At 43.5% G+C, this 18,972-nt stretch overlaps 1 protein-coding gene across 2 annotated transcripts in view; it reads right to left on the bottom strand.

Moving 5' to 3' along the window:
* LOC115414402 (gamma-aminobutyric acid receptor subunit beta-1-like) overlaps positions 1 to 18,972 on the bottom strand; it is a 46,737-nt gene that overhangs the window by 5,155 nt on the left and 22,610 nt on the right. For both annotated transcript variants that reach the window (XM_030127734.1, XM_030127733.1), the window contains exons 2-5: positions 13,945 to 14,165; positions 5,081 to 5,163; positions 4,235 to 4,378; positions 1,822 to 1,974 (exon numbers count right to left, since the gene is read on the bottom strand). In XM_030127734.1, the coding sequence (XP_029983594.1) occupies positions 1,822 to 1,974; positions 4,235 to 4,378; positions 5,081 to 5,163; positions 13,945 to 14,165 (601 nt within the window). The remainder of the gene's footprint in view (positions 1 to 1,821; positions 1,975 to 4,234; positions 4,379 to 5,080; positions 5,164 to 13,944; positions 14,166 to 18,972) is intronic.

Here is an 18,972-nt window from a genome sequence, read left to right as displayed (position 1 = left end):
GGTAGTCATGGTCAGTACAGTGGTTATACCTGCAGACAGTGGGGGGGGGGTAGTCATGGTCAGTACAGTGGTTATACCTGCAGACAGTGGGGGGGGGGGGTGGTAGTCATGGTCAGTACAGTGGTTATACCTGCAGACAGTGGGGGGGGGGTAGTCATGGTCAGTACAGTGGTTATACCTGCAGACAGTGGGGGGGGGGGGGTGGTAGTCATGGTCAGTACAGTGGTTATACCTGCAGACACTGGGGGGGGGGTAGTCATGGTCAGTACAGTGGTTATACCTGCAGACAGTGGGGGGGGGGGGTAGTCATGGTCAGTACAGTGGTTATACCTGCAGACAGTGGGGGGGGGGGGGTGGTAGTCATGGTCAGTACAGTGGTTTATACCTGCAGACAGTGGGGGGGGGGGGTGGTAGTCATGGTCAGTACAGTGGTTATACCTGCAGACAGTGAGGGGGGGGGGGTAGTCATGGTCAGTACAGTGGTTATACCTGCAGACAGTGGGGGGGGGGTGGTAGTCATGGTCAGTACAGTGGTTATACCTGCAGACAGTGAGGGGGGGGGGTAGTCATGGTCAGTACAGTGGTTATACCTGCAGACAGTGAGGGGGGGGGGTGGTAGTCATGGTCAGTACAGTGGTTATACCTGCAGACAGTGAGGGGGGGGGGTTAGTCATGGTCAGTACAGTGGTTATACCTGCAGACAGTGGGGGGGGGGTGGTAGTCATGGTCAGTACAGTGGTTATACCTGCAGACAGTGGGGGGGGGGGGGGGTGGTAGTCATGGTCAGTACAGTGGTTATACCTGCAGACAGTGGGGGGGGGGGGGGGTCACTTCCACTGACTTGATCAAACACTGGTTCAGTGACTCAGGACACATTTAGAACACATGGACATGTGATGGAACACTGTCGTCCAAAACTGGACTGTGAATGATCCACAACCACAGCCTGGATCTTAAACGGACAGATCAGCTGATACAACAGGGGTTTACACATGTGACAGTAGGCGGAGCTAGAACAGGAAATGTGACAGTGGGTGGAGCTAGAACAGGAAACAGCTGACGAGCACAGTGGACACTTTTATCTACATCTGCTGTATGTATAGAAGTACTTATACACATATATAAGTACTTATATATGTATATAAGTATAAGTACTTATATACATATACAAGTACTTATATATGTACATATATAAGTATATGTATATAAGTACTTACTACTTATATACATATATAAGTATTTATATACATATACAAGTACTTATATACATATATAAGTATATGTGTATCAGTACTTATATACATCTATAAGTATATGTGTATCAGTACTTATATACATCTATAAGTATACGTGTATCAGTACTTATATACATCTATAAGTATATGTGTATCAGTACTTATATACATCTATAAGTATATGTGTATCAGTACTTATATACATCTATAAGTATATGTGTATCAGTACTTATATACATCTATAAGTATATGTGTATCAGTACTTATATACATCTATAAGTATATGTGTATCAGTACTTCTATACATCTATAAGTATATGTGTGTCAGTACTTATATACATCTATAAGTATATGTGTATCAGTACTTATATACATCTATAAGTATATGTGTATCAGTACTTATATACATCTATAAGTATATGTGTATCAGTACTTATATACATATATAAGTATATGTGTATCAGTACTTCTATAAATATAGGTAGAGTCACAGATGTGCTGTGTAATAGTGCAGATCTCATTCATGGTCCTTCTTGTTGTCTAACTCAAACACTGGTCTAATGTTAAACAGACAGAAGTCAGTGACCTAATGCGACTCTGGCGGCTGAGGCGTCGTAGTTGATCCAGAAGGAGACCCAGGACAGGATGGTGATCAGGATGGAAGGCATGTATGTCTGCAGGATGAAATATCCAATGTTCCTCTTCAACTTGAAGCTCAGAGACAGACGAGGATAAGAACCTGGAGGAGAAGCACAAGAGCAGAGGAGACTGAAACAGACCACACTGAAACAGACCAGACTGAAACAGACCAGACTGAAACAGACCAGACTGAGACAGACCAGACTGAAACAGACCAGACTGAGACAGACCAGACTGAAACAGACCAGACTGAGACAGACCAGACTGAAACAGACCAGACTGAAACAGACCAGACTGAGACAGACCAGACTGAAACAGACCAGACTGAGACAGACCAGACTGAAACAGACCAGACTGAGACAGACCAGACTGAAACAGACCAGACTGAAACAGACCAGACTGAGACAGACCAGACTGAAACAGACCAGACTGAAACAGACCAGACTGAGACAGACCAGACTGAAACAGACCAGACTGAAACAGACCAGACTGAAACAGACCAGACTGAGACAGACCAGACTGAAACAGACCAGACTGAAACAGACCAGACTGAGACAGACCAGACTGAGACAGACCAGACTGAGACAGACCAGACTGAAACAGACCAGACTGAGACAGACCAGACTGAAACAGACCAGACTGAAACAGACCAGACTGAGACAGACCAGACTGAAACAGACCAGACTGAGACAGACCAGACTGAAACAGACCAGACTGAAACAGACCAGACTGAGACAGACCAGACTGAGACAGACCAGACTGAAACAGACCAGACTGAGACAGACCAGACTGAGACAGACCAGACTGAAACAGACCAGACTGAGACAGACCAGACTGAAACAGACCAGACTGAAACAGACCAGACTGAAACAGACCAGACTGAGACAGACCAGACTGAAACAGACCAGACTGAGACAGACCAGACTGAAACAGACCAGACTGAAACAGACCAGACTGAAACAGACCAGACTGAAACAGACCAGACTGAAACAGACCAGACTGAAACAGACCAGACTGAGACAGACCAGACTGAAACAGACCAGACTGAGACAGACCAGACTGAAACAGCAGGGTTAGGGTTCACACAGGGGTCATGTGTGTAGAAGGAACAGATTCTAAAGAACAGTGGACTGAATGTGGGGCTGGTACCAGCTGGACTGAGCACAGGGCTGGTACCAGCTGGACTAAGAACAGGGCTGGTACCTGCCAGTTTTGAGGATGTAAAGAGGAAAAGAACTCTAACCCTGTATGTGTGGTTGGTCCATGACAGTAGATCTGTTTGGAATGGGTTCTACCTGTAGAACCTAAAACAGGGCAGTCTCACAAAAATCCACTTTATTAATGGGTAATGTCTACAGTACTGAGGCACCAAATATGGGTGTGTCTATGACCACAGAGCCAATCAGATGTTCTCATTTGTCCTGGTCCAATCAGCAGTAAGGACATGTTGTTGTCCCAGATCCAATCATGGACACTGTTCCATGAACTCAGTGTCCTCTTGTGTCCACAGTACTGTGCTCAGATATGGAGTCGAACAGGTCCCAGAGCTTAAACATGTCCCAGCTCCACCCCCTTGGTGTTGGCTCCGCCCCCCTGGTGTTGGCGTATGGATAGGACCAACACCACTGTATGGAAACCATGACGACCACAGTACCATGTTACCAGAAGAAGAAAACAAAGGATGGAACCTCCTGCACATGCTCAGTGTGTTCTTCTGTGGTTTTCCTGTCTCCTGCACATGCTCAGTCTGTGTTTGTTACAGTTCCACATACAGGTGTGGACTACGTATGACACTGTTGAACCCAGTTGGACCGGTTCCACCTGGATGCACAGATTTATAGAAACCATATGAGTCTGGACCACAAACTGTTTGAATCCACTAAAGGTCTGGAACTGGTCCACTGTCCTGGTCCTGGACCTGGATAGGCCCATGTGTGATGGTTCTGTCCACAGTACTGTGTCCACAGGGGGACAGGGTACCAGTCTACAGAGGACAGAACCAGGACACTGACTGGACCTGAGGGACAGAACCAGGACAAAGGTAGTCCACCAGGACTGAGGACAGAACCAGGACAGAGGACAGAACCAGGACAAAGGTAGTCCACCAGGACTGAGGACAGAACCAGGACAAAGGTAGTCCAACATCAAATGGCCGTCCATCAGTCCTGGTCCATCTCCAGTCTGTCCGTCCATGGGAGTGGATCTGTCCTTCACTGTGGTTTTCCCTAAGGTGTCTCTTTTCTCACTGGGTTTTTTGGAGTTTTTCTTTGTGGAAGTCTGGACATTATATGCACAAATGTCGGGCACACGTTAGCGCTGTCGTCACGTGCAGACCCTCTATTGAATGATGCCTCTGGTACCTGTGGCAAACACCGCCTTCTTGGACAGTGTTTGGTAGTCGATGATGGAGAACTGTGGCAGCTCGATGTTCTCCACGCCAGTGACAGAACCTGCGTTACTTCCTCCCTGCCAGTAGAACTCGATGTCATCTGTGGTGTATCCATCTGAAAGGAACAGACCACACACAGTCACACTGATCTGCACTGGAAAAAAAAAAAAAAAGCAAAAAAATGGTATTATTCCAGCAGCGGGGTGCCAAAAAAATACTGTAAAATAACAGAAAATAACCGTCTCATAAAAATACGGTAATTTTCCATAATTAAAATACAGTTTTTTGCCCTAACTTTACATGAGATTTTGCTTTTTTTTTTTAAACTTTTTACTGTTTAATACAGAATATTTGCATGTATTAAAACAATCCAATTCCCTATAAATATATATATAAATAATTTTCAATGAGACTCAGTTGTCCAATCCACTGATAAAAACTGTATTTGGACAGTTTATCAGTGCTTATACATGTTATACATTCACAAAAATACATTTATTCAACATTTTTGTTGTGAAACCTCCTGTAATTACACAAGATATTTGTCAATTAACAAACAAGTCTGGTTCAACTGACAGAACTAATACTTCTGTTACTGTTAACTGTCAGTAATTTTATCTCATTTTATTTATTTATTTATTTTTTTACAGTATTAAACTTTAAATTAACAGTTTAATCTCATAAATACAAAAGAAATATTTGTGAAATTATGATACATATGCAAATGTATTTGAACTGTATTTTTTTTGGGTCTTTAATGGTTAAACTAAATGTAAATGTGTGGTCCACATCTGAACCTACGGGCTCAGTCCCTTACAGCTCTCTATCTCCAGGGTGCAGTTCTGCTCGTCCAGGGGGTATCGTCTCAGGTCCATCATGCAGGCAGCGGTCGTGGTGATCCTACGAACAGAAACACTTCTGTTAAATACTGACAGATGTGGACGGAAGGATGACGGACTGACTGACCTGTGGAAAACTCCACCAAACTACAGCCTGAAAAAGAGGACAAAGCTTCTCTGATGGAACCTGAGGTGGAGGAGCAGGTGAACATCCAACCCTGTTATGGTGGACCACATCTACTGAGGTGGTGTACTGGGACCAAACCCAAACAGACCATCAGACCGCTGTCAGGACCTGTGTACTGGTCTGGCTTTCTGTCCTCACCTCCTCTGAGGATCATTTATTTTATTAAGTGCTTTTCAAAATGATGTAGTCGGTGTAAGTAAAGTCTGAGCCGTAACACTTCCACACCAGTACTGTTCTACCAGGTCCCACCAGGTTCTACCAGGTCCTACCAGGTCCTACCAGGTGCTACTGGTTCTACCAAGTCCTACCAGGTTCTACCAGGTCCCACCAGCTTCTACCAGGTTCTGCCAGTTCCTACCAGGTTCTACCAGTTCCTACCAGGTTCTACCAGGTTCTACCAGGTCCTACCAGGTTCTACCAGGTCCTACCAGGTCCTGCCAGTTCCTACCAGGTTCTACCAAGTCCTACCAGGTTCTACCAGGTCCCACTAGGTTCTACCAGGTCCCACCAGCTTCTACCAGGTTCTGCCAGTTCCTACCAGGTTCTACCAGGTCCCACCAGGTTCTACCAGGTCCCACCAGCTTCTACCAGGTTCTGCCAGTTCCTACCAGGTTCTACCAGTTCCTACCAGGTTCTACCAGGTCCTACCAGGTTCTACCAGGTCCTACCAGGTCCTGCCAGTTCCTACCAGGTTCTACCAGGTCCTACCCACTGACAAACCTGTTAGAGCCCAGGTGTCAAACATGCATCTCAGGGGCCAAATCCAGCCCACCAATGGGTCCAATCTAGCCCCTGGGATGAATTTGTGAAATGCAGAAATTACACTGACGATATTAACAATCAACTGACTTTTTTAAAACCAAACCAGACCGCCCAAGTTCCTGAAGTGTGCTCATCAGAATATTATGATCAGTCCAAAACAGACGAGAGGTCCAAAAAAACAACAACTGTCTGTTCACCAGAGTCAGCTGACACCATAAGGTCCATGGAAACTCTGGGTCCTGGACTGACCTGCATCCAGACCTTTTACATCAGGGGTCTCAAACATGCATCCCGGGGCCCAAATGTGTCCCCCCAAAGGTTCCAGTCCAACCCCTGGGATGAATTTACACAGTGTATAAATTCCACAGTCCAGGCTGTGGAACTCATTTTAGTGTGGGTTCCACATCCAGACCAATCTGATCTACAGTCCAATAATAACAGCAGAAGAACCCACACAAAAGAAGGACTGCAGATTTACTACTGGGTTTGATGGAAAAAAAAAAAAAAGATACATTACATCTATAAATAATGACAACTTCAAATGTTTGTCTTTGTTTCAGTGCAAAAATACAATTAAATTCTGAAAATCTTTCCATTTCCAAATGTGTCCAACCTGAAATGTCTGTATTAAATTCAGTCCAGTTTGAACTCTTTTCTTCCTGTTCCTCAGTGTTTAGTGTCTTTGGAGATCTGATCCAGAATGCACATGGACTAATGAGAAGTGGAGGAAGAAGACTGGGAAAATTACACTAAATTTTTTAAAACTAAAATTTCAGTTTTTTATGGTTATTCCCTTTATTTGGATAGTTTATAAAAGTAAGTATTTTCATAATTTTATTGGGGTGTTTTTTTGCACTAAAACGCAGACAAACATTTGTAGTTGTCATTATTTCTGGGTTCTTCTGTTCTTATTTTCCTGGTTCGGTCCACTGCAGATCAGATCAGACTGAATGTGGAACCTGAAAGAACAGGAGTTTGACAGTCCTGGTCTACAGACTAAAAACTCTGTGCTGCATCCTGACACTCTGCCAAAGCTCGTCGTCCTGCTGAGCAGATAAACTGTGCACTATCTACAGGCAGAACCAGTCCAGTCTGGTGTTTGTAGGGCACAGTCACATGAACCACATGAACCACATGACCACATGAACCACATGAACCACATGACCACATGACCACATGAACCACATGACCACATGAACCACATGAACCACATGAACCACATGAACCACATGACCACATGAACCACATGAACCACATGACCACATGAACCACATGAACCACATGACCACACGAACCACATGAACCACATGACCACATGAACCACGTGAACCACATGACCACATGAACCACATGACCACATGACCACATGAACCACATGACCACATGAACCACATGACCACATGAACCACATGAACCACATGACCACATGAACCACATGAACCACATGACCACATGAACCACATGAACCACATGACCACATGAACCACATGAACCACATGACCACATGACCACATGAACCACATGACCACATGAACCACATGAACCACATGAACCACATGACCACATGAACCACATGAACCACATGAACCACATGAACCACATGAACCACATGACCACATGAACCACATGACCACATGACCACATGAACCACATGAACCACATGACCACATGAACCACATGAACCACATGACCACATGAACCACATGAACCACATGAACCACATGACCACATGAACCACATGAACCACATGACCACATGACCACATGAACCACATGACCGCATGTTCTTTCTCACATTCTCAGAGAACATGAGATTTCTACTCAGTCTTCAATCACACACATCCGTTTCCATTTCAACTGTGACCACAGTGTTTTATCTACATCTGTTTGTTTTCAACAAAAGCCTTTGTACTCTGCACAGATATGACCTGAGACTAGGAAGAAGACCTGGACCTGGTACTGGTGGACCAGGAAGAAGACCTGGACCTGGTACTGGTGGACTAGGAAGAAGACCTGGTACTGGTGGACTAGGAAAAAGACCTGAACCTGGTACTGATGGACTAGGAAGAAGACTTGGACCTGGTACTGGTGGACCAGGAAGAAGACCTGGACCTGGTACTGGTGGACTAGGAAGAAGACCTGGACCTGGTACTGGTGGACTAGGAAAAAAGACCTGGACCTGGTACTGGTGGACTAGGAAGGAGACCTGGACCTGGTACTGGTGGACCAGGAAGAAGACCTTGACCTGGTACTGGTGAACCAGGAAGGAGACCTGGACGTGGTACTGGTGGACTAGGAAGGAGACCTGGACCTGGTACTGTTGGGCCTGGTCCTGTTGGACCTGGTACTGGTGGATTACGAAGTAGACCTCAAACTGGTCCTGTTGGACCTGGTCCTGGTTGACCTGATCCTTTTGGAACTGGTCCTGTTAGACCTGGTACTGTTGGATCTGGTCCTGGTGGACCTGGTATTGTTGGACCTGGTACTGTTGCATCTGGTCCTGGTGGACCTGGTATTGTTTGGACCTGGTCCTGTTGGATCCATTCTAATCTAAACTCTTTTGTTTTTAAACTCTTTCCGTTCGTCTTTTGAACTCAGTTCCTTTGTTTCTGTTCTTTCTTCAGTTTTTCCATCAGTTCCTTCCACACTTTTACAGTCTGTAGTTAACCTGATGAAGGTTTCTTGGTTTCTGTTCTTTGTATAAATAACTCCATCCTGTTCGTCTAAATGCTGTTGGTCTACTTTTCCCGCTCTGAACTCATGCTTGAACTCACATTCATTGTTTTGCTTCATCAGTGACTCTTGGATAAATGTGTGAGTTTTCCTCAGATCCAGACTGGACCACAGCTGGTACACACAGTACCGTTTATGGACTGTAGGGGGAGCCACCAGCAGGAGGTCCTTTAAGGTAGTGACTGTTTCTGGTGCCTCTGTGAGCTCTGACAGTTTTAAATGTACTGGTTTTACAGTTCTTCACTCAGCTGAAACAGATGCTGTGTCATCTTTTCACTTTTTTTCTGATTCTTCTGGGATGGAACTGACACATATGATACGAAGGCTGTATGTATATATATATATATATATATATATATATATATATATATATATATATATATATATATGTGTGTGTGTGTGTGTGTGTTCTTCACTGAACTAATATCCTACATGTGTTCATGTGTTTGTTCCAGTCACTGCTGAGGTCATTTTGGGAAACCTATAAATAGGTCCTGTGTCAGCAGCACACTGGATGAATAATTGGAGGAGTCTGCAGGGGATAATGATTCTGCAGCATTCTGCTGTGAAAAAACTCACCCAGAGAACGGCAGAGGAAAAGCCTGAGAGTCTGAAAAAACCCACTCTGGGGCAGAGGAGGCATGGACTCAGATCTTAGTGTAAAAACATCGGATCACTTCTGACACGTTTGCTTCTGTATTTGTAATGCTGCTACGTAGAACCGGCTCGACTCAACTCAACTCGACTCGACCTTTTTGTGTTTCATTCATTCATTCATTAATTCATTCATTCATTCATTTTCTGAACCTGCTTTATCCTCACTAGGGTCATGGGGGTGGAGCCTATCCCAGCTACTTATGGGTGAAGGCGGGGTTCACCCTGGACATGTGACCAGTTCATCCCAGACTGAACATATACAGACAAACACTCTGTCACATTCATACCTATGGGGGATTTAGATGAACCCATGAACCTATCAGAGCATGTGTTTGGGTGGTGGGAGGAGCCAGAGGACCAGAGAGAACCCACACAGACACGAGGAGAACATGTAAACTCCACACAGAAAGGTCCCACCCCCACGGACTAAAGGTCCCACCCCCTGTCGACTGGTGTTGGAATTGAACCCAGGACCTTCTATCTGTGGCTCCAGGTCTGTCCACTGTGTCGCCCCTTTTTTTGTGTTTCCATTCTGAAAAAGGACCTGGAATCTGGTTCCTGGTACTAGTTTTTTGGTCTCTCCTCCGCTGAGGTTCCAGGACTGGGGACCAGATACTAAAAGGTGACACTGTGTAAACACTGCAGACCACTGATTGGTCAGAGTCGTCTCTGTGCCCCGCCCTTTTACAAAAACAGATGCAGAAGTTTGCAGTAAATCTGTCGTAGGTGAGTCCACATGAGGACAGTCTGTAAAACTACACCGTGGTCGGAGGAGATTTAGTCTTTGGTGGCTGACGTAAAAATTCAGCATGAGCTTGACGAGACAACACAACACACAACAAACAAGTTTATCAGCAACTAGTGGAAACACAGCAAGAGTCTACAAGGACCCGCTAAACCAGGGGTCAGCAACCCTGGTCTTGTAAATCCACTGTCCTGCATGTTTTAGATGGATCCCTGTTCCAACAGACCTGATTCAAATGATCAGCCTATCATCAGCTCTGCAGAAGACTGATAAGGACTGTCAGGTGGACTGTCAGAGGAAACATCTAAAGCACAGGTGTCAAACATGTGTCCCGGGGGCCAAATCCGGCCCACCAAAGGGTCCAGTCCAGCCCTTTGGATGAATTTGTGAAATGCAAAAATTACACTAAGATATGAACAATCCTTTTAGTTCAGGTTCCACATTCAGACCAGTTCAATCCCCAGTGGACAGGACCAGTCAAATACTGTCAGAATAACAGAGAAATAATGACAACGACAAATTTTTCTCTTTGTAAATGTAAATATTTTCATGTATTTACACTAAAACAAAATAGAATTTCACAAAAAATGTGACTAACCTGAACAAATATGAACCTGAAATGTCTTAAGAGAAGTAAGTTTTAAATTTTAACAAGATTCTGTCACTAACTGTTTTGTGTGTTTGTAGATCCACTGTGATCTGTACGTTATAATGTACATGTGGAAATGATAAACTGAGGCAGAATAGTGTTAAAATGACACTGATTTTTTCAGTTTGTTTATGTTATTCACATCTTTTGAAAGGATAGTTTATAGATATAACCCTTTTCATTATGTAAATTCACTTTTTTTGCTCTAAAACATAGAGAAAAGTTTGGAGTTGACATTTTTTATATATTATTCTGTTATTATTTGACTGGTTGGGCCCACTGCAGGTCAAATTCAGCTGAATGTGGAACTGAACTAACATGAGTTTGACAGCCCTGACCTAAAACATGTAGGATAGTGGATCTGGAGGACCAGGGTTGGTGAGCCCTGCACTAAACCAGCTGCCAGGGACTACTTCCAAGTCTCACATAAGGACATAAACCTGAATGCTCATCGGCCTCAAACATACTTTATAGGAAGACTGTTGTTATGAGTTGGGTGATATCTCTGATATGATGGAAAAGGCATCAAACGTATGTAGACATACAATATATATGTCGTCTGTGGGTATAAGAGCATCCTGGCAGATGAAGACCTTCAAACACTTACACTTATTGTGCAGATCTTGCTGGTTCTCTGTGCACTTACTGTCTGTCTGTTAAATTCCTGTGTCTACCGGATGCATTTGGTGAATAAAAAGTGTTTTTGTTTCTGAGATACTGTTTAAACTGCCTGTACTGCGTTTCCACTACATGGAACCGGCTCGGCTCAACTCGGCTGGACTCCACTCTGGTACCAGGTCCTGTTCCAGACTGTTTCCATTACAGGATACTACAGACTTTACAGTACCTGGTCGTCATAGCGATGCGGTGCATTAATTCTGTGTCGTCTGCTCAGAGTTGCTGATAAACTCACTCGTTGCCTGTTGTCTCATCAAACTCATGCTGGATTTTTCCGTCTGAACCTCCGACCATGGTGTAGTTTTCCAGACTGTCCTCATGTGGACTCACCTACGACAGATTTACTGGAAACTTCTGCATCTGTTTTTGTAAAAGGGCGGGGCACAGAGACGACTCTGACCAATCAGTGGTCTGCAGTGTTTACACAGTGTCACCTTTTAGTACCTGGTCCCCAGTCCTGGAACCTCAGCAGAGGTGAGACCAAAAAACTAGTACCAGGTACCAGATTCCAGGTCCTTTTTCAGAGTGGAATGCAAAAAGGCCGAGTCGAGTCGAGCCGGTACCACGCAGTGGAAACGCAGCATAAGAGAAAAGCTGAATGTTGGCTTCACCACCAGTGCTACTCTCAACAGCTCCTGGTGTTTGTGGCTGAGTATGTGGTGGAACATACCCTGTACTGGGGGTCACCAACCCTGGTCCTCTAGATCCACTGTCCTGCATGTTTTACATGGATCCCTGTTCCAACAGACCTGATTCAAATGATCAGCCTATCATCAGCTCTGCAGAAGACTGATAAGGACTGTCAGGTGGACTGGAAGAGGAAACACCTAAAACATGTAGGATAGTGGCTCTGGAGGACCAGGGTTGGACACCCCCACCTGTACTTTGTAGACAGACAAGGGTTTCCAGATTTTCCAGGATTTCAAAATTTTGATTCCTTTAATTTGGATCATGGTCACTAAACTAATCGTTAATCACGTCTTTACTCATGGCGCTCTTTCTAGATTTCAGGACCTACTTCCTTTCCGTGGGCCACAGGAACAGGACCAGGTGTGTGAGGACTTCCTGGACTTTCATGGTTCCCACCACCTTTAATGTGGAGGACTTTTGGGGGAGTATGACCTCAACAAAGAGCAAGGTAAGAAATATCTGACCCCAAATGACACACACATAATTAATTAAAATAATAAAAGCAACATATTTGAGTAATAGAAGCCCTCGGTTCCTGTTTTCAAAGGTGACCGGTTTGAACCAGTTTGGGAGGTTTTCCACGACAGCAGCGTTAGTGTTGGTGCTCCTCATTCAAATGCAGACGCTGAGAGGGTTTTCTCCACAGTCGGACTAAACAAGACCAAAACCAGGAACAGTTTGGCACTAGATGGAACTCTGTCATCCATTATGACAGTTCAAATGGCTGGTCTGGAACGCCCCCCCCCCCCCCCCGTGCTGAAGGCCTCAAAACATGCCACCAACACCTACACTGAATAAAAAAAAAACATAAAAAAACCAGTATTATTCCAGCAGCAGGGGCGCTGAAAAAATACTGTAAAATAACGGAAAATAACCATCTTATAAAAATACAGTAATTTTCCATAATTCAAATACAGTTTTTGGCCCTAACTTTACATGAGATTTTGCATATTTTTTTGGGACTTTTTAATGTTTAATAAAGAATATTTACATGTATTAAAACAATCCAATTCCCCATTAAAATAAATAAATAAATAAATAAATAAATAAATAAATGAATGAATAATTTTCAGTGAGACTCAGTTGTCCAATCCACTGATAAAAACTGTATTTGGACACTTTATCAGTGCTTATACATGTTATACATTCACAAAAATACATTTATTCAACAGTTTTGTTGTGAAACCTCCTGTAATTACACAAGATATTTGTCAATGAACAAACAAGTCTGGTTCAACTGACAGAACAAATATTTCTGTTACCGTTAACTGTCAGTAATTTTATTTCGTTTTATTATTTTTTTGTTTTACAGTATTAAACTTTAAATTAACAGTTTAATTTCATAAATAGAAATTAAATATTTGTGAAATTATGATACATTTGCAAATGTATTTGAACTGTATTTTTCTGTGAAAAAAGAAAAAGTTTCTTTTAAAAAATGTAAATTTTATGGTTATTCACAGTTACAGTTTTTTCCTGTTCTTTTCCATTTGACATGTAAAATCACAGTCTGTTTTTGTCATTTCATTGATATTTTCCTGCATCTTAAAAATACAGGAAAAATCTGTCAAATAAACAGTGAAAATTCTGTTAAATTACAGATTTTTTTTTTTTTACAGTGTATATAGAAAATATATTAAATATGATGGGAATACTCCTGCACATGTGATGGAAAGGCCAAGGTTTTCCAGAAGTTTCCAGGTTCTTGCATTGAACAGTGAACAGAAGGGACCAGATTTTACCTTAAACCGTAGAGCACCGTTCCGTCTGGATGCAGTCGGATCATGCGGTTCTTCACCGTCACCCCGTGGACAAACGACTTCTTGTCATTAATGAAGTAAGTGTCAGGAACCCACAGCTGGTCCGCTACCCGGTTGTCCAGGGTCAGGTTGAGGGGGATGCCGGTGTAGGACAGACGTTTGTCCCTCCAGGACTGTTGGAAGTACATGGTGATGGTGTAGTCCTGCAGGAACGACAGCATGGGACACGGAGGTCAGGACGTGGACATGAACGGGTGGGTGACGCACGGACATGTGTGGAGCTGCGACTAAAACCCACACAGGCCATCAACCTAAACCGATTCAATGGAAAACTGTGGTCATCAGATTATTATGAGAACACCCAAAACTTACCAACACTTAACCCTAACCCTATGACTGACGGGCACACATGGATGAGGGTCAGGGTCAGGGTCAGGGTCAGGGTCAGGGTCAGGGTCAGGGTCAGGGTCAGGGTTAGGGGTTAGGGGTTAGGGGTTAGGGGTAGGGATGGAAATCAACAAGAATTTAATGATTCTGATTCCATTATCGATTTTGCTTATCGATCTGATTCCTTATGGCAGGGCTGTCAGACTCATTTTAGTTCAGGGGTCACATCCTCCCAGTCTGATCTGAAGTGGGCCGGACCAGTAAGGCAAGGCAAGTTTATTTGTATCGCACATTTCAGCAACAAGGCAATCCAAGGTGCTTCACACAGGACATTAAAATACAACGACAGGGAAAAAGAAACACGTTTAAAACATTATAAAAGAAACATGTAAAAGGTGATTCAAAACAGCAAGAAAACAACACAGAAAAAAAAAAAAACACACACATATTAAAGTCAGAGTGGCAGTGCAGAGTTTCGAAAGAGAATATAAAATTTAAAAAGTCCAAATCCTTTTAGTCAAAGGCAGCAGTGAACAGGTGAGTCTGGAACCAGAACCAGAACCCGGTGAACAGGTGAGTCTGGAATCGGAACCAGAACCCAGTGAACAGGTGAGTCTGGAATCGGAACCAGAACCCAGTGAACAGGTGAGTCTGGAACCAGAACCAGAACCCGGTGAACAGGTGAGTCTGGAATCGGAACCAGAACCCAGTGAACAGGTGAGTCTGGAACCAGAACCAGAACCCAGTGAGAAGGTAAGTCTGGAACCTGAACCAGAACCAGAACCCAGTGAGCAGGTGAGTCTGGAACCTGAACCAGAACCAGAACCCAGTGAACAGGTGAGTCTGGAACCAGAACCAGAACCCAGTGAACAGGTGAGTCTGGAACCTGGACTGAACAGAACTCAGACTCTCAGATCTCAGACCTGATATTTTCTGGTCGTTTGTTCCAGATCTACAGAGCATAGAAACTGAACGCTGATTCTCCAGGTTTAGTTCTGACTTTGGAACCCAGAGCAGACCTGCACCAGACCACCTGAGTGGACTGGAGGGTTCATACTGAACTAGAAGGTCTCTGATGGATTTTGGGCCTAAACCATTCAGTGCTTTAAATTAATTTGAAAGTCTGTTCTGTGAGAGACAGGGACCAGTGTAGAGACCTGAGAACTGGACTGATGTGGTCCAGTGTAGAGACCTGAGAACTGGACTGATGTGGTCCAGTGTAGACCTGAGAACTGGACTGATGCGGTCCAGTGTAGAGACCTGAGAACTGGACTGATGCGGTCCAGTGTAGAGACCTGAGAACTGGACTGATGAGGTCCAGTGTAGAGACCTGAGAACTGGACTGATGAGGTCCAGTGTAGAGACCTGAGAACTGGACTGATGCGGTCCAGTGTAGAGACCTGAGAACTGGACTGATGCGGTCCAGTGTAGAGACCTGAGAACTGGACTGATGCGGTCCAGTGTAGAGACCTCAGAACTGGACTGATGAGGTCCAGTGTAGAGACCTGAGAACTGGACTGATGCGGTCCAGTGTAGAGACCTGAGAACTGGACTGATGCGGTCCAGTGTAGAGACCTGAGAACTGGACTGATGCGGTCCACTCTCTTTGTCTTAGTGGTCTTATTCTGGATCAGCTGCAGCCGTCTGATGGACTTTTTAGGTGGACCACAGAAGATCCTGTTCCAGTATCAGCTCCACTACAGATAAATGCATGGACAGTTTTTCCAGGTCCTGCTGCGACATCAGTCCTTTAATCCTAGAACTGTTCTGGAGGTGATAGTAAGCTGACTTTGTAACTGTTTGTATGTGGTTTTTCAAATTCAGGTCTGAATCCATGACAACACCCAGGTTCCTGACCTGGTCTGAGGTTCTGAACTGAAGTGACTGGAGCTGCATGCTGATTTTCAGATGTTCCTCCTTGGGTCCAAAAACGACTCCCTCAGTTTTTTCTGTGTTTAACTGTAGAAAACTGTGGTCCATCCGTTCAGATATCTGCTCCATGCATTTACCCGGTGCTTGGATGGGACTGTGGTCACCTGGGGACATTCGAATGTAGAGCTGTGTGTCATCTGCATAGTTATGGTCATCTATTTTGTTTTTTTCTATGGTCTGAGCAGGTGGAAGCATGTAGATGTTGAACAGAAAATAAAATAATAGTATATAGGTAAATAATGCCAACCCCAGGCATTTCAATGTGTTCTATAGTGAAAAAAGTAAAATTACATTATGGAAATGTTTACATCTATAAACTGTCCTTTTAAAAATGTGAATAACATGAACAACAAGAAAAGCACTCAGAGAGCGCCGACCTCCGCCAAGACAGATCTGACCCACCTCCCCACCCCCCTTCATTTTCTTCATTATTTTCTTCATCTTCAGCTTATGGCCAACAGGCTGTAAGCTCCTGTTGTCATGCAGCGTCTGTTGTCCGTTACAAAACTTTCAGTCGTCTTCTTCTCCAAAACTACAATTCCGATTGACTTCAAACTTGGTATACAGCTTCTGTATGATGACGTCAACACAAGGTACTGAAATTATTTCAATCCGGATCTGACTCTGGATTTGGTGCCACTTCGAAAAATGTTCCCATTCTAACAGATAGGAAGTGGATTGAGCCAATAAATCAGTATCAATGAATATCAAGTGTGAATTTGAATTTTTTACAGATCTGATTGGAATATGAGCAAAACATGGACTATTTCTGTAACAGAATAAATAAACAGAACTGGGGGAGAAGAAATGGATCTGGATACATTTCCCAAAGCTTTGAATTTGGACGCTAAGATACAGGGCCATTGGTCTGATTTTTCTTCATTTTGTTCATTATTTTCTTCAATTTTCTTCATTTTGTTTTTATATTTTCTTCATTTTTCTTCATTTTCTTCATAATTTTCTTCATTTTTCTTCATTGTGTTTTTATATTCATTTTTCTTAATTTTGTTCAATATTTATATTTTCTTCATTTTTGTGCATTTTGTTCATTATTTTTTTCATTTGTGTTCATTTATTTTTTTTATATTTTCTTCATTTTTGTGCATTCTGTTCATTTTTTTCCTTCATTTGTGTTCATTGTGATGATGTGACTCCACTCCTCCTTCGGATTGGACCCCCCCCCCCCCCCCCCCCCCCCATCACCACCAAAATTTAATAATTTCTTCCTTGTGCCAGTATCAACATTTCCTGAAAATTTCATGAAAATCCGTCCATAACTTTTGGAGTTATCTTGCTAACAAACAAAAACAAACAAACAAATAAACAAACAAACAAACAAGTACACACACAAACACACAAAGCAAAGTGATCACAATACCTACTGGCAGAGGTAACCAGGAAAAAACTGAAATGTATTAGGAAAAATAAATGCAATTTTAACTGTATTCTGCCTCTGCTTTTTATTTGTAAATGTGCATTACAACTGACAGATCACAATGGATCTGCAAATACACAAAATATTTGAGTAACTGGCAGAATATTAGTACAATTGCACTTACTTCTCTAAGGACATTTCCAGTTCGTCATTTTTTGTGAAAGGCTAGTTTGTAAATTTACACATTTTCATGTAATTTCCCTTTTTTACACTAAAACAAAGAGGAAAAATTTGGAATTGTCATTATTTGTAGGTTTTTATGATCGTATTTTACTGATCTGACCCACTTGGGACTAAGGTAGGGCTTTATATGACCCTGTGCCTTATCGATTCTCTGATTGATTCTCATTGGCTGAGGGAATAAAAGAGTACAATCAGGTGTGTTTGCATTAACTGTCTTTTATATTTCCATCTGCACAGAAAATATAAAATATACAGTATGAACTAATAATAAGAACAGAAGACGCCGGGCCCAGTTTGCGGGGGGGGGGGGGGCAGTGAAAGTGAAACTCCAGACTCTTCACTAATTCCTCTGTTGCTGCATTTCCACTACGTGGAACCAGTTCGACTCTGCTCGTCTCCTGTTGTTGTGCTCCTCATTTCCTTTCCTCTACCTTCAGAAACTTGTATTTGAGGGGGTACCACGTTTGTGCCTGCACCGGAACCAGAACTGGACCCAGATGATGGTCTGGTGTTCACTCTGCTGTTAGATTCACAAGCACCGCTGAGTAGAGAATCAGATGAATCACATGTGGACGAATGTTTGAACAGACTGGAGGGATTCCACCTTTAGAAGAAATGGAAGCTTTGACAGAGTTCAACTGGACCTGGTGTGGTCTGTTTGGACCTGGTGTGGTCTGTTTAGACCTGGTGTGGTCTGTTTGGACCTGGTGTGGTCTGTTTGGACCTGGTGTGGTCTGTTTAGACCTGGTGTGGTCTGTTTGGACCTGGTGTGGTCAGTTTGGACCTGGTGTGGTCTGTTTAGACCTGGTGTGGTCTGTTTAGACCTGGTGTGGTCTGTTTGGACCTGGTGTGGTCAGTTTAGACCTGGTGTGGTCAGGTTGGACCTGGTGTGGTCAGTTTGGACCGTTCGTTTCTTCCTCATCACCATGTTGTCTATGTTCTGACCAAAACAATGCAGCGTACGCATGACGTCATCACACATGTGCAACAAAGGTGGAATCGATAAGCAGAATGGTTAAGCAGGCAAACAATACCAAGGAATCGAGCTACTGGGATCCAGTTCTCAAAAAGAA

This window comes from Sphaeramia orbicularis, chromosome 22, assembly GCF_902148855.1.
Source record: "Sphaeramia orbicularis chromosome 22, fSphaOr1.1, whole genome shotgun sequence".
In the NCBI taxonomy this organism is placed as follows: Eukaryota; Metazoa; Chordata; class Actinopteri; order Kurtiformes; family Apogonidae; genus Sphaeramia; species Sphaeramia orbicularis.
Note: the sequence above shows the minus strand (reverse complement) of the source record. Positions and strands in the feature narration are given on the sequence as shown.